General features: G+C 41.2%; 1 protein-coding gene across 1 annotated transcript in view; it reads left to right on the top strand.

Moving 5' to 3' along the window:
* Nucleotides 1-16,081, top strand: part of wscd2 (WSC domain containing 2) — a 35,467-nt gene that overhangs the window by 8,935 nt on the left and 10,451 nt on the right. Inside the window, exon 2 of the mRNA XM_061071602.1 lies at nt 11,652-12,544. Within this exon, the coding sequence (XP_060927585.1) occupies nt 12,163-12,544 (382 nt within the window). The 5' untranslated portion in view covers nt 11,652-12,162. The remainder of the gene's footprint in view (nt 1-11,651; nt 12,545-16,081) is intronic.

The following is a 16,081-nucleotide window of genomic DNA, read 5'->3' as shown; positions in this document are numbered from 1 at the left end:
TCCCCAGATACTTTGCCTTTTTCTACTTCTATCACACGGCACACTCACACATGCACACACAGACATGTAGGTGCATGAAATTGCTTTTCTCCCATGTGTACAAATGTACGTGTAACCTTTGCAATATTGCAGAAATTACTCGTTCTAAATATACTTTGGATTTTCAGGTTCACGTAGTAACTGAGGACAGCAGCTCTGACACCGTTCTCTAAAATATTTCTAATAGAGTGAACGAAAATAAATGTTTGAGCAAACAGATAGTCTTCAACAAACATCATGTTCTTTGTTTAACTGTATTAAAAGTCAAAGGAGAACATAAAATAATCTCAATTGAAATGAATAAATAAATTAAATAGAACAAAAATTGCATTTACATTTCCTGAAAAACATACAAACATATGTATAACACATATGTACATATATATACACTCACATGAAGTACAGTATATATACACAATAATACGTTAGTAACTCATGCCCAAAAGAAACGTTTTGTAGTATGTTTAACTCTTACTACTTCAAGATTTGGCTTAAACATACAATAAACCTGCTCATTTCAAAGAACATGCGACTTTAAAGAAAAATAATCGAGAAGGATGCTCTGAGAGATGCACATACCTCCACCACAGTTACCATGTCAAAGCAATGTTTTCCCATCAATTATCTCTAGACTGTGACGGCTGGCCATACTCTTATAGACACAGTTTCATAATCAATCAAAAAGTTTTTGTCCCGTTCACATAATAATTATTCGCAGCTCTATTTGCTGCCTGCTCACGCTCGCCATCATCTTTAAAGTTGTTACCGCCAAAGCAGACAGTAAGTCTTCAGAGGTTCAGCTGCAGTTGCGCACATTCCAGCAACTGGCCTGTGATGCAGTTCTCTTACTCACGAGAGAAAAAGAAAACCAAAACACTGTTTCACTACAACATTTATTTCCATTTTCTAATAGGTTCAGTTTTTTCATAATCCTTCTAACTATCAAATGTCACATGTCAGTTTGAAGCCATTAAGTTATTAAGTAGAGTCTTACAGATTTAAACATTGATCATTTATCGTTCGTTACGATGTTGTCATTTCATGTAGAACCGATGCTGATCAAAACAACAACATTTGAGTAAAAATAGGACGTCGGTCTGTAATGATGTTCACATTTAATTGGGGAGGATATGTTGACAGCAGGCCTCTGGTGCTGCTCGACCTTTTACAGGCAGATTTGTGTGATGCTGATGTGGCCCATGGTTCACTACACATTTTGCAAGGCATGCTCACAGAGCACCCAGCTACATACTCACTTCATGTTCCTCAAATGAATTCATCCACACCAGTGCACCGGGCTCGCTGGCCTGCGTGATTGTGCACATTGAACTGCTCATCAAAAACACCTAAATAGCTTGTGCACAGCAACACTCAGAGTGACAAACAAGCCGCCCGTTCTCGCACGACCCTGAACAGAGTCAGCACGTCTGTGATGTTCTTCACTCATGATCTTTTGTGAGGAAGTTCTCTCTGTTGTACCTGTGGTTTTCTTTCACCTTCAGTTCCTGTTGATTTTCCAGTTAGACCTTAACAGCTCCAGAAGCATGGGAACCGAACGCTTAAAATTCAGCTGGGGGTTGTTTGTGTGGGTGGTGACAGCTATACAGTAGACTGCATACTAACAGCAAGAGAGCATTTTTCGTGTGGAGAAAAAATAAGGTTTGTGTCGTGACTCAAAACACATGTTTTGAGTGCATGATGTTGAAATATTGAGGCGACAGTCAGTAGAAAAGCTATGCTGCTTTTAATGTTGTCATTTTATATTTGTATTTGTGAAACTGTAACAGTATCTGAAGGTGAATTATATATATAATATATATATATATATATATATATATATATATATATATATATATATATATATTCCTTAGTGTAGTATGAACTGTCACTGCTGGAAAAAAACAAAAGTACATTAACTCTTGTTAATGCTGGGCTTAAGTCCACTTTATATTATACTTTACATTAGTAATTAGATCCACTAATATATCGTTATGGAGAATACTTCATTTGTTACTGTTGATAAACACAATGATCACAATTTAATGTCTCAATGCAATAATATGATAGATATGCTAAAATAACATTAAGCAGTATTAACCACATTACCAATGATATTTAAGTACAGAAAGTACGTCTGCACTTCCTGCCTGGATTCAAATGCTGCAGTGGGCAGCATCTTAAACAACCAACAAGTGGTGTTATTTTGAAACAGAAATCACATGCAGCGATTATATCAATCTGATAACCTTTGTTTTCTCCAGAATATACAAAAGTCTTAACTGTTTTACTAAATATCTTGTGTTTAACGGCCCCACACTGAGACAGCAGCTTGCAGTCTCAGGATCTTGTGTTGTCTGAAGGGATCCCAGCATGTGGTGCTGTGAGCCGGATCCCCCCGCTTCTCCAAACAACATCTTTAGTAGCCTCTCTAATCTAATCCGCTCTTTTCCCAGCTTTGTCGCACACGTACCGATTTCTCAAGCATTTGCAATAAATTAATAAGGCAAAGAGGCGTTGGTTTTTCTATTTGAAAATGGGTTCAGTTGTGAAGGATTACATCTGAGACCACGCAGAGTTTTACGAGGTGAGAAAGAGCAGGACTCTAACGAGAGGAAACTGAGATTTTATCAATGCTGATCACTTCAAGCACAACTATGTCTTCACATTAAAAAAATTGGCTGCTTCTTCTGGCCAAGTATTTGACTCACAAATCTTTATACAGTTTTGAAGTAAATACAAAAAGCTCCTGTCTTCCTCTCCCACTGATGAAGGTCATGGAGAAGGTCAGCTGCAGGAAACTGATGCTGGAGGATTGGGCTACTTGCTCGAGGACACTTCAGCAGAGTTGGTGCTCGCAGACACAGGAGCTCACAAGCACGTCCTGCAGTAGTGTATCTATCTCCCCTCGCTCTCCAATGTATTACTGTTCGGCCCATCAGACCAAAAGGAAATCTATGAATTAGTTTCTCTAATAACAACGCAGATTCTACATGATTATGAAACTACACAACTATTAAATGCAAAATTAAGATACTTCTTTTTAGCGATTACACCTAAGGGTTTGGTCTATATTTGTGATTTTGCTGGAAACTGGAGTTAAGTATTTGCTGCAACAGGATTTTGAATCATGACTCAGTGCTTTGTGAAGTATGTTATTTAACTATTCCCGGTATGTGACGAAAAAAATTAAACCACCTTTATATTGCTGCTTTGAATCAGCTGGGTTTTTTTTGGCAGCACAAAAAGCTTGCAATATGCACAGCCTTTGTTATGTCGAACGTACAAAATCAGCATAAGATTACAGATTTATACATTTTGCCTATTTCTGGCCACTTGACGCATCTAAGAGCAATATTTACTCTCTTTTTGTTCTGTCTTTGGCACCCCCCACGATCAGTGCTAAATGAAGCCAATTTTCCTGTGTGCTGATCATCTGGTTACTGCTGCTGCTGGAAATGACACTGAACCGAACATTAAAGTTGCTCATTGTAAAGTCAAAGTAATGGACTGGACTACAGGAAGGTTTGTCCATCAGCATTCCACATCCTCTTTTATTCCACTCTTAATATACAATACCCTGATCAGACAGAAAGTGGTAGAATCAGAGTGCTGTGGTTTTACAGGGAGTCCTGTGCTGGATGTGTTTCACCAGACAAAACGTGCGCTAACTGACCGTGTCTGGCAACCTGCTCAACATCCTGAGAGATGAGATGGATTTGTAAACAGGAAACCGTAATGCAACAAATCACACGTTGCAACCTAACCGCAATCTGTTGTGTCGATTGAGCAAATGAGACAGTACATGATAAAGTACAAGCTTGAGAGCCATTTCTTTATTTGGAAAATGTAGAATGCACTGTTAAAATGCATAATATCACATTTTCAAATTCACAGGCTCTTACTTATCATCCTCAAATTCACTAATCAGCTCTTAAAGTAATATCACAGGACAAATGACCCTTTTAGCCTCTTGTTTTATATGACAGTGGTGAACTAGTAGTAAATACGCAGTCAAATTAATGTAAAATATAATAAAAGCAGTTCAAAATATAAGTGAGTCATGCACCCACTCTCTGCTGCTATAGAGGCTTGGAGAAAAGTAGGTTTTGTCATTGTCCAACCTGGAAAAAAAAAGTGCCTTGTTCTCAGTTAATAAATAACTGTATTTCGTAGCTGCCACTTGTTAAGATGTGTCTGGCCGGGTTGTGCAGTATAACTTAATGTTGCGCTGTTGAAAATTGCATCAAGTTCCATACTGAGGCATTTCCTATTTCACCCCCCTCCTCCATCCTTCCTCCTTCTCCTCAACGTCTAAACATTCACAGAGACCCTTCGCAATCCGCTCATAAGTCTATTCAAGCAAAGAGGACAGAGATTCACAGCAGAACTGAGCCGGCAGAATTTGCTTTTAATTAAAACGGAGAGGTCGTCTGTGCTCTGCGGAGGTGGGAGAGGAGAAGGAGAGAAAACCTCCTTTTCCTCTTTGAGAAAAAAAGAAACCCTGAGCAGCAGATATTCTTAGACGCTCTGAATGAGGAGCTTTGTTGAAGTTGGATAGTGGAAGACATCATTTGATCTCCCATTGACAGCACCTCCCCGCTGCAGAATAATTGCCTCTTTTATGAAGCCGTTAGAGGGGGACCGATTCAAGTGATTATTTTTTCAAATGTCCATATGTGGCCAAGTGGGATACGGGATCAGCAGCTACTGAGGGTTGGTCTGAAACGTGCACAGCAGGAATCTGGGAAGTTTCTGTCTGCTTGGAGCTTAGTGGTGCATCATTAGTGTCTGACTGCTATTCCTAAAAGGTTTTTCATCATTTCACTCCCAAAATGTGGTCTAACGCCCATTTTTCTAATTTGTTCTCTCCCCCCAATCCTTCAGATTTACAAAGAAACTCGAAATTGTCACTTGCAACATCATTGCTGATTCATATTATGTGCAAATGATTTGTCTGGTCTTTGTCGCTTTGCTCATGCCTAATTGAACTCTGCTGCTTTGTGTCCACAATCTCAATGGCTGTATTATTCCTTCACTCCCGTTTCCTTTCTGACTGTGTCCTTGCTTATCATGTGTCCCCGGTGGAAACCACGTCCATCAGTCACTCCATTACATCGCTGCAGCTTAACACTACTGTGCACCAGTAAAAGAAGAGGATTACATTATTTTTAGACCCTTTATTTACCTCTTCTCTTTCAGAGTAAAAAGGTCACCATTGAGCTTAATGGACCATGGAGTATTATCAGGATTACAATGTCCTTTTCCCTGCCATCCTAGGCTTATTTTTTTTAATAGCTTCATAGGTTGTGTTTAAAACTCTTGCTGTGATTGGTCTGGTCAGTCTCTCCAATGCCAAATGGGTCGCTGTCTGTAATTACCAGCAGGCTTTGAGAGGGTGTCACCAACACGGCCAACGCTGCAATCACTTAATGACTGTGACTCTGAGTCCTAGAAATGATGTGTCTGTACAACCTAACAGCAAGTACATGCTCTATTCCTTCATTTAGTTAGGACTTAATCCTGTCATTGCCCCCTGGTGGTTGGCTGCAGTATAGGTCATAAATCTTGCCTCCTCCATGTTAGTGGACGGGATTAGAGCCAAACAAGAATAAGTAGTAAAAGTATGTGCCAGATAAATGAATGTATGGTAAATTATGTGGGTTAAATGTCTGAGTCATGATTGGTCTGGTATATAAAAGAAAATATTTTTAAAAGACCACCTTGGTGCCTCTTATTTTTATTACAAAAATATGTCTGTCTGCTTTGTTTTTACAGCTGAAAGTATATAGGACTGTTTTAACACGTCGCAATAGAGCTTCATAGTATTTGTATTGTCTTACATGAACCTATATGTGGACCTATGTGGAAATATAAGAAACCTCTTTGCAAATATTCATACAATCTACTGTTTAGTTAAACTGAACAAAGATTGTTTCAACAGTTAAGTGGTTATCTTTGAGAGGTTTCATAAATTGAAACAACAAAATATCTTTGAAATTAATCTGAAATGAATCGTATCATTAATCTCTCAGCAGGTCATAATGAGAGCCGTGGTGATGAGATCTAATAATTCACCAAACTGCAGCATGTAGATTTGACTATCTGACAGATTACAGACAACAGATAACCTACGGATAGATAACATACTGCAAACGGCAACGCCTGTAATGGCAATCTGTTTTTAGAAACTTAATCTCCTGCTCTGTTAAGTGGCACTTTGAGGAGTCAACAATGAGACAGTGACGGTGCATAGTGTCATAGATGGTTCAAAATCGCAGGAGAGAGTGTAATGAAGAACAATATTCTGCTTTTCAGGAGTTTTTAAACTGCTTTACCAGCTTCATATAATCTGTGACTGTTCAGAGACTCAGACACATCATTGCTGTTCACTTCCTTATCAGTGTCCATCTTTAATTAAACCTACAGGGCAATAAGCCAATCACTGATCACATGTGAAGCCAGAGCCGCGGTGCGTACCATGGTAACTTTTGCCAAATGTTAAGCTGAGAAACTGCTTTGGCAGTTTGATAGTGTTGTTACTGGAGGCCGTTATGTTCACACTCACTGGTTTGCAGAGGTCATGCCCTCCTAAGAGCCCGTCTGCACTGGGAGGGCCACTTGAACCTGCTCTGCAGAGCAGAAGAAGTTTGGCATGGTTTATTGAGATTTCTCTTTTTTTTTAATTTGAGCTGCAGATGTCTTCAGAAACATTTTTTTACTGCTACACCCAGTCCCTCAACACATTTTTTTGAGGCATGTTTCCATATTTAATGCATTTTATATATTTAGTCTTTATTCAGAGATGCTCTCAGCACCCTGCCTGCCTTCTGGTGGTTCTGTCTTCTCCTCTGGACCTCTAATGAGGCATTGGGCAACTTCACAAGTAGGACGGCACGTAACAGTCTGTGTAAACTTGAACGCAAGCACGGTCAGAGTTAATACCGGGGGAGGAATGTGATCTTTAGTTTGATTTGATTTGACAAACATGGCTAATGTGCACAGGCAGGCCAAACACACCAGGAGAGCGGAAAGACAGGCCCCAGGGTGAGGGGGGGGTCAGGGCTGCTGCGGCTGATGCCGTTAACCCCTCTGCTGCTGAACAGCACAGCACATCCTACATGTTACAGCCGAGTAAAGAACTTTTACCGGATGGGATTGAAGGCGATTTCCTTTCCCACAAATTGCACCGGGGCACCAGATAACCTCTTCTTCCTGCCACTGTTACCCACTGTTTCTGTTACACTAATTTGCGTTTCTTCTATAGGAGCCCACTGTTAATGACTATCATTGCGGCTTTCAGCATGGAGTAAACATAGCCTCAGTGACTGTTCCCTGTGCTGTAGCTTTCCTGTACTTTTATCACTGTGAAAACACAGCAACCAAAACAAACTATGGGAGATTTGCCCTGGAGATTCAGAGGTCTAGCAGTTAAAATACCTCATTCGGGTTGTAGTGAAGAAAAATCCTTTTTGGCAACAGAAAGATTGGGGAAAGGAAGTTGATCACATCTGCAGGACCCAGTAATAAAAGTGAATTTTTATCTTGGACATTAAAATATCCACCGCCTAAATATCAGGCCTCTAGATTTCAAACCCTGTTGATATTTTTAGGAGATAAAACTTAATACCAGAAACATTTATCATTGTCTTTTTCCATCTTGCATAAAGTTTCCTTTTTGTTTAACCTCATATCACATTATCTGTCCACTCATTGTTGTTTCTTTAATTCAAACCAGAGCAAATACAGCACCTTGTGATTTTAATTACCAGAGTTCGTCTTGTAGTTGCTCAATCGATGGTCGCATGACGGATGTGAATAATTTTTATGGATAACCGAGAGGTAGCACTGCCTGTTGAGCTGCTCGACAACGATTAACTTTGATGTTTCCTTCCCTAAATCCACTCTGATTAAATATTTGCTGGCTCATTTAATATGAATGTGAATTAAAGGTCAACCAGTGTTTTCATGTCAACTCCACCTAAGTAACTGCTGTGGTCCCTCGTCTGAAAAATGTCCTCCTCCTCCTCCTCCTCCTCCTCCTCCTCCTCCTCCTCCTCCTCCTCCTCCTCCTCCTCCTCCTCCTCCTCCTCCTCCTCCTCCTCCTCCTCCTCCTCCTCCTCCTCCTCCTCCTCCTCGGTCTGTTTACTAGAGTCATTCCTGATTTTCATCTACTGCTTTCCGTGAAGTTCACCTACCGGCTTCAGGGAGAACAGTTACCTCCACAAAAGAGGTTATGTTTTCATTGGTGTATTGGTCTGTCTGTCTGTCAGCAGGATTACTCAAAAACAAGAAAAACTAAATCAGGCATATTTAGGGCACTGATATTTATTAGTTCGTAATCTGTTGCTGATCCAAATAAAAATCTGGATAGTGAATTTAAATGTGGTTTCATAAAGTGGACTGTTGGCTCTTGGCAGTTAAATACTATTGAAAAGATTGGCCATGAAATCTTGTAAACATATTCAACCGTATTAACTTTGCAGATCTCTTCCCTTTTCATCAAGTTTCATCACCAAGGGAACATTTGAATTGACCTGACACAGGAGAACCAGTATAAACTTGTTTCATTTCACCTAACACAACATGAAGGATCAACTCAGTCTATATATCCACTCTCCAGTTATTGTCATTTGAACTTTCAAATTATCAATGAGTAGAGTTCAATTTCATCTTCGTAAGTAGGAGGATTATAAATTATTGAGTACCAGTAATTAACCTGTGTGGCTCCATTACACGTGTAAGAGCCAAAAGGTGTGGTATGTGCTGCATCTTTATTTCTCCATCAGTTCATCTTCATAAACCTCTTTACTAAGCTCTTAGAATAAGAGCACCTTACTAATGTTTAGCTTTATCTTCCATCATATGACCTGTGTAGTCAGCTTTGCTCTCTCTTTGCTTGTGACCTTCTAGCATCTGAATCATAGGGTTGACCAGCACATGTTTAATGTTCCCATCCAGTTCATCAGGAGTAAGAAGCCTACTGAAATCTGCAGCTACATTTTTCTATCTAGACCTTGTGACCATGTAGGAAACCTAACCTAGATATGATACAGTCTCTCTAAGGCAAATGACTTATTCATATTGAAACAAAGACTAGCTTGTTGGAGAGTTACTGTATGTCATTTGCCCTGAAATATGACTAATTTATTCATCCAAAAGGAGCAAAGATACTGAGCAAGAGAGTCGCTTTTCAATATTCATCCTACAGCTGTGAAGCTATAGAAATCAATATATAGAATTATTATACTCTGTAACTGCATTCTTATTAATCACTCTGTGTTAGAGGCCGTCCGTGGGAATGACGAGCACTGAGATTCATTGACATATTAGATACAGGTGTCTTAAGGACAAGTCCGTGAAAAATGATGAGTAGAAAAGGCTCAATGCCACACTTGTTTACATTCTTTGAAATGCAAAGCTTGAGCCCGCAGCTAAATTAACTTGTATGCTCCTTGTGAGCATAAAGACTCACGATGAAATAATCAGAAATGCTATGACAACAATCTTTAAACGCAACAGTTATTCTGATATTTTGGTATATTGCCCGTTGCGGGACCAAGACAACCTAGAAAAATGTTAAGATTGATGGCATGACAGTGTCTCGATCGCCACCTGGTGGCCGGCGGAAGTACATGTTGTGAATCCTGCCGCCTCCATGTTAGTAGATGGGACATGGAGAAACTACCTTAAAAAAACGTTTTCTTAAAGATGGTTTCTGTCTAATTGTGTAGTTGTAAAAAAATCCCTCCAACACGCCACGCTGATACCAAAGTATTCTCTGATTACAAACAGCCCCATTCTAATAAACGTGAAGTTGTAATTGGTCACATATGAAATCTTTAACGTGGAGTGAGATGATGATTATGATTAAGTCCTCTGGCCTTTCTCTGTGTAAATCCTTCAGCCATCTCACCCTCTTCAGTGCTGCTCACGTTCAGCCACATTAGAGCTGCGGCACAATCGCGGCATCTAAATAACAGCACGCCTGCAGGATTTACTGCCTCATCTGTCTTTGTAATAAACTGTTCAACAACCCACGTCGGCCAGTAAAGGTTTACACATAATCACACTGCCATGCTATAGTGAATTTTTTCAGTTTCAGTTTGGTTTTAATTAGTTATAAGATTATTTGATTGTTGTTATAGAATATGGGTGAAACATCATTATTCATGAATGGTTGAGGGTGTGTATCGATTGGACCTCTGTACCGTTGTTTCATCCCCTGATCACTATTATGTGCAGTCTCTGGCTCCAAATGAGCAGATGGCACCGTTTATATATGGAATCATTTTAATTTTAATTTATGGATAGTAACACGAGGTGGAGACATGTCGTTCATCATTAACAGTCGTTGATAACCAAACTTTGTGCTATAGGCTAAGCTAACTGTCTATTGGCTCTAGTGAGTTTCATCAAATAACAGATTGTACCAGACTGTATTTTTGTTGGATTTAATATCCTCAATGTCAACCCCAGTCGTGTGATTTACCTCGTTTTCTGTGACCTTTTAATTCATCGTCAGCAACATCCTTCATTGATACGGGAGAACACTGTGTTTGAACATTCATTTGAATGCAGACAATGACATCAGTAATGTAAGAAGTCGGTGAACAAGATACCAGGTCAAAGTTTTGAGAAGTCAGACAAGATGAGGATTGTCTTTGTGCCCGGATGCTGTAGGTTGAAGCACATCAGCAGAACGTGATCCTTTTCTCCTTGAGGGTCCCAGACTCCTCCCAGACAAGCGAGGGGAAAGGTAGAGGGGGGCGGAAAGCCGAGGGTGGCCATTGAGGTTTCAGGTGACAGGTATTCTGCAGATTTGTCCGTAGGCAGACAGAAAGCCACAGGGCCGAGCGTCACCTTGAATGTTCGGGAAAGTTCCCTGACCCCGAAGAGTGTAGCGTTACCTTCCAATTGTAGCCTCCTGGGCTGGTCCATGAACAGAGACTCCTTTGACGGAGGCTCCTGACAGTTTTCAAAGTCCAGATTCAGCCATTAAGTAAAATGCCGTAATCAAAGTTAACACTTAAATATCATTAGAATAAGAAAAAGACACTTATTTGTTCTAGATTTGATGAATGAGTGAACTTGACTTAACCTCACTTGAGCACGTTTGCCTTTTTTTCTGTCAAAGATATTTACATTTATTATTTTCTTGAATGATGTCTGTAATTTCCCACACTCATTAGTTCCCAAAGACATCGGTGAAAATGTCGCAGAGAAGAATGTTGTTTCTGTTTTTCTCCTCGCAGCTTCATCAGATTCATTTCAGATAATGAGGAGCCGTCTGACTGTTTGCCAAACAACTGAAATCCTCTTCCAGATACTTGATGGCTTTTAATCCAATTATTTGTTTTGCTTCTCTAATATCTCTGTGTTCTTATTATTGTGCGTTTGACACAAGACACAAAAGTGAGGAAAATTCACAAGAAACATCAACAAAACTATAATAGAGTCTTACATTTTGGATCAGCTTAGATTTAGTAGACTTCATTCTGATTTAACTTGCTTGTGTTATCTCTCTTTTTCCACATGTAATAACATTTACACAGATGTGTAACTTTTCTTTCTTTTGTGTGCGTTTCTCGTGTGTGTGTGTTTCTTTCCTCCAGATGGTGAGTCACGCCCTCTCTCTCCCGGACCGTCTGAGTGAATAGTCGGCAGCACAAAGGTGAAAGGAGCTGAGCTCAGCTGGTAAAGAAAGCCTTCTTCCCTCTGCTCAGCGTGGGAGAAAGTGCAGCAGCGCGGCTGGTGTGGCATCTCTGTGGGCTGATAACTGGAGTGAGAGCCGTGTGGAGCGATCATCTTTCACCAGGAGACGCTCACCTTTCATGCTGTGGCCCTGGAGCCGGCTCTCCGGACTGGACTGTCAGCGGGAATGCAGAGAGAGACTCTGATGTGGACACGATCAGCAGGGCTGCACAGTGCACCAGTGTAAAGCATCTTTCATTCCACCGGAGAGGCACACATGAGAGAATAGTCATGCTATTGTCTGGATGACCTTGCACGGGATTGAGATACTCTTAATTTTTGTAGGTGCCCAGTGGGGCTGTTTGGTTGATTCTTCTGCTTTATGAGTTTTCATCACTGTGAGAGTGTCTCTGAGAGGCAGGGGGAGGCAGCATGGCCAAGGCTCTGCTGAAGATACAGCGCTATTTCCGCAGGAAACCTGTCCGATTCTTCTCCCTCATCCTCCTCTATCTGACCGCCGGGAGCCTCGTCTTCCTGCACTCTGGCTTCGTCGGGGACAGCGGCCCTGGGGGCAGAGGGAGCCGGGACACTGTGGCAGTTGCAGAGATGGGCAGCCGGACTTCATCGTCAGACACTCGAGGGCACACCATCACGGGTAGAGTGTTTAAAGAGACGCGCAAGCCTGGCCGGAGGTATGGCCCCCCCTGGATGAAGAAAAGGAGCCAGGAGAGAGAGGTCCGGGGGGGAGACTACACCAGCAACTGGAACCGTGCACTTAAAGGACGCAATGCCAAAGACATGGACGATGGAAGAGGTGGGTTGAACAGAGACTCCATATTATGCTGTCGCAGGGATAATGTTCTCAGTTTGGCAGCGTCCCAAATTCAACATTGGAGCTCTGTTAAATCTTCTCACACATCTCCAAACTCATAATGATTTGGCTCATACTGGAGGCCGGTACATTTTGCCCTGGGCTTCTCTTACACAAAAAAATGTCTGGAAAAGTACCAGATATCTAATTAATAGATATTCCAGATACCAAAAGATTTTTTTTTTTTCATCTGACAAAATAATCCAATAGAATAAAAAAAGTAGTTGCACCTTTGAAACATTAATGAAAACTCACTGTGCGACGCTGAGCTCCTGTGTTAATTATTATTGTGACAATCATTATAGGCTAATAACATCCAGATGTTTCTGTCCTAGCTGCTGATTAGAATACTCAACAAATGATATGAATTCTAAACCTTTCACTGGCAAACAGGCAGCTTGTTTCCCTCCAACACGCCACGCTGATACCAAAGTATTCTCTGATTACAAACTGCCCCATTCTAATAAACGTGAAGTTGTAATTGGTCACATATGAAATCTTTAGCATGGAGTGAGATGATGATTATGATTAAGTCCTCTGGCCTTTCTCTGTGTAAATCCTTCAGCCATCTCACCCTCTTCAGTGCCGCTCACGCTCAGCCACATCAGAGCTGCGGCACAATCACGGCATCTAAATAACAGCACGCCTGCAGGATTTACTGCCTCATTTGTCTTTGTAATAAACTGTTCAACAACCCACGTCGGCCAGTAAAGGTTTACACATAAACTCTGGCACGTGACTTCGAATCAGAGACAGATTTGAAAACATAAGTGGGAGGAGTGTGTGTCCAGAGCTGATGTGTCTGACCTTGAATGAAACAAAAGGCCTCGATAGTTTTTCCTTTGTTAATGAAACTTGGTCAAATTAGAAGATTTGATTTACTCTTGGCTCACTTCTTACCTCAACATCTCTGCTCTTCTTTCTCTCTCCATTGAAGAAAATGTACTGATACAGGTTTGGCCCCTAAAGAGTGTTAAATATTGTATGTATTGTTAAATGATTACTGATGCATTAACATTAACAGATAAATTGAGATGGACCAATTTTCCACACACACACACAAAGCAAGTAGAAGCATGGTGTGGCACGAAATGGAAATACTCAAAGTAGAAGAGACCTTTTTTGTCACTGAGCAAATAAACTTGCTTAGCTTTCCAGCACTCCTCTTACATAATGTAATTCCTCCTGTCATTGGAATGTGGGAAAAATGCGTCAGATATCACATTATATCCACGAGCAGACATAAATAAAACTTGACGTGTCTTCCAAAGGGAAATGGAAAAAGATTTCCTTCTCTCAGAGACATGTGTTACACGTTCCTCATGTTTTATTCCATGTTTGCACATTTGAACAGCAGCAAGTAGATCTAGAAATGTGAAATACATATTTAGTGGTTTACTGTTGTGAAAGTATGTGAGAATGTAGGAACAATAGATAACTATTATTATCACTCATGATTGGAGGTGGAGCTAAGATAACTGTATAATGTACTGCAGGGACGTTTAACGATGCATGAAGTTTGGGAGAGGCCGCTGAAAGAGGCTTGGCTGTGGTGTAAAAGAGGGAGAGGAGGTGGAAGCCGGGGGGGGGGGGGGGGGGGGGGGACGCCAGGAGGGAGGGGCCAGTGACTGTGGCCACAGCTGCCGACCCACCAACCAGAGAGGGTCTGGTTAGAAGGGTAGAAACACCTCAACTAGGCTATGAACTGTAGGTTGGAGGGCATCCTATACATATCTTAAAACCTAAGCATATGTTTAGTATAAAAAAAATCTTGATGTAAAAAAATAGTCTAGCTGTTACGTAGATGTGGAGTTAAAACTAAATTTTTCTCTGAACCCTCACAAATGGCATGTAGCCAATTGTGTTTTAGAAACAGTTCTTTATTCTACAAATAAGAAAAACGCTGAACTGGTAAAGTGTTTCAGATAGATCTCTACTGGTTTGAGAGATTATGTTCATTCATCCATAACATCTGAAAATAGAGACATCTATTAATAATTGTGATTTTCACTATAGCTGCACTGTGACTTTACGTGGGCTGCTGGTTTCCCTGCAGACTGCAGCACAGGCAGGAGAATCTGGACTGTACATTAATATGAGAAGTGCTGTAAGTGTCACTGACTGCTGCTCGCTCTGTGCGATGAATTTAACCCGCGCTCCTCTGAAACAGACCTCCACCTCTCTGAGCTCGAGGAGAATCAAACCTACAGAGAGAATAAATAAATAAGTGGTTCACTTACAGACTGGTTTACAGAACTAAGTTTTTCTAACCATGACACTGCTGATCTTTCTGGCAATTCAAGACCATGAAAACATGGCCATGTACATCCAGGCTTAGGTTATCTGATCCAAAGAAGGCCTCTTCCCCCTCCTCCTCCTCCTTCTCCTCCTCAAATTTTCTGAAAACGCTATAACCTCACAGGACTGCAGCTAAACGTGATGATGGAGTAATTAACAGCTTCAAAGCATTCGTTAGCTCTGAAGTCTTAGCTATAGCCCAGAATCAGCTATGAGATTTTTTTTCTCCTCCTCCTCCTCCTCCTCCTCCTCCTCCTCCTCCTCCTCCTCCTCCTCCTCCTCCTCCTCCTCCTCCTCTCTCTGCAAATGTGCTCATTCTCTCTGGCTGTGAATTTCATTGGAGGGAATATTGCAGCATAAGATGAAAACATGGATCTGCACTGTGCGGTGCAAGCACAGAAGCACACAGTACTGAAGGAGCAGACCAGAGAGAGAATACACCTGATACCCTCCTGATTAGTGACATTATACTTTTAATAAATCCTCGGGTATGAGGAGGTTGTAGTAGAAAGTTGATTAATATGGTTAAATTAAGGAAATGAATAATCCCACATCAGCTAATAATAATCATATGGACAAATCCGTTGCATCTGCTGCTCATCCTTTAGCCTCGCGTCCTGCTGAGCTGAGAATATTGTATCTGCAGCATTTCCCCTCATCCTAAAGCAGATTATTTTACATCTACAACAATAGTAAGGAGGAGGATTAAAGCTGAGTCCTGCAGCTGAAACGCAGGCATACAATTAAAGTAATGCAGGGGACTAGGACTCCATGCCCCCCCCGCACCACCACCACCACCACATCCATTTAGCTATTAACAGAGGCTCAGTGGGGTAATGGCAGTGCACAGATGGCGAGAGGTTTGTTTGTTAAAGGTACAGCATGAGCCCGGGTGGCATGCTTTAAACAGGGGAGCAGTGTTTTTAATGAGGAGCCGTGGAGGGGTTGCTGTATACTCCTCTGCAGAGGTTCACTCAAGCCCCACCCCCCACACACACACTTGTGAAAAATGCAGAGCGGTGACTGCTACTAACTTACAGGCCACTAGAAGGGGTTGTGTGTCTGCATAAATAAGTAAAGGCTCCTGCCCCAGTTTGGATTCCTCATGGGCTTTGGTACTACTCTGTGTATGAGGATACCGCTGCGAATAGTATTCACTTTTCACACACTCACTTTTCTATG

Source organism: Limanda limanda, chromosome 5 (assembly GCF_963576545.1).
Source record: "Limanda limanda chromosome 5, fLimLim1.1, whole genome shotgun sequence".
NCBI classification, from domain to species: domain Eukaryota; kingdom Metazoa; phylum Chordata; class Actinopteri; order Pleuronectiformes; family Pleuronectidae; genus Limanda; species Limanda limanda.
Note: the sequence above shows the minus strand (reverse complement) of the source record. Positions and strands in the feature narration are given on the sequence as shown.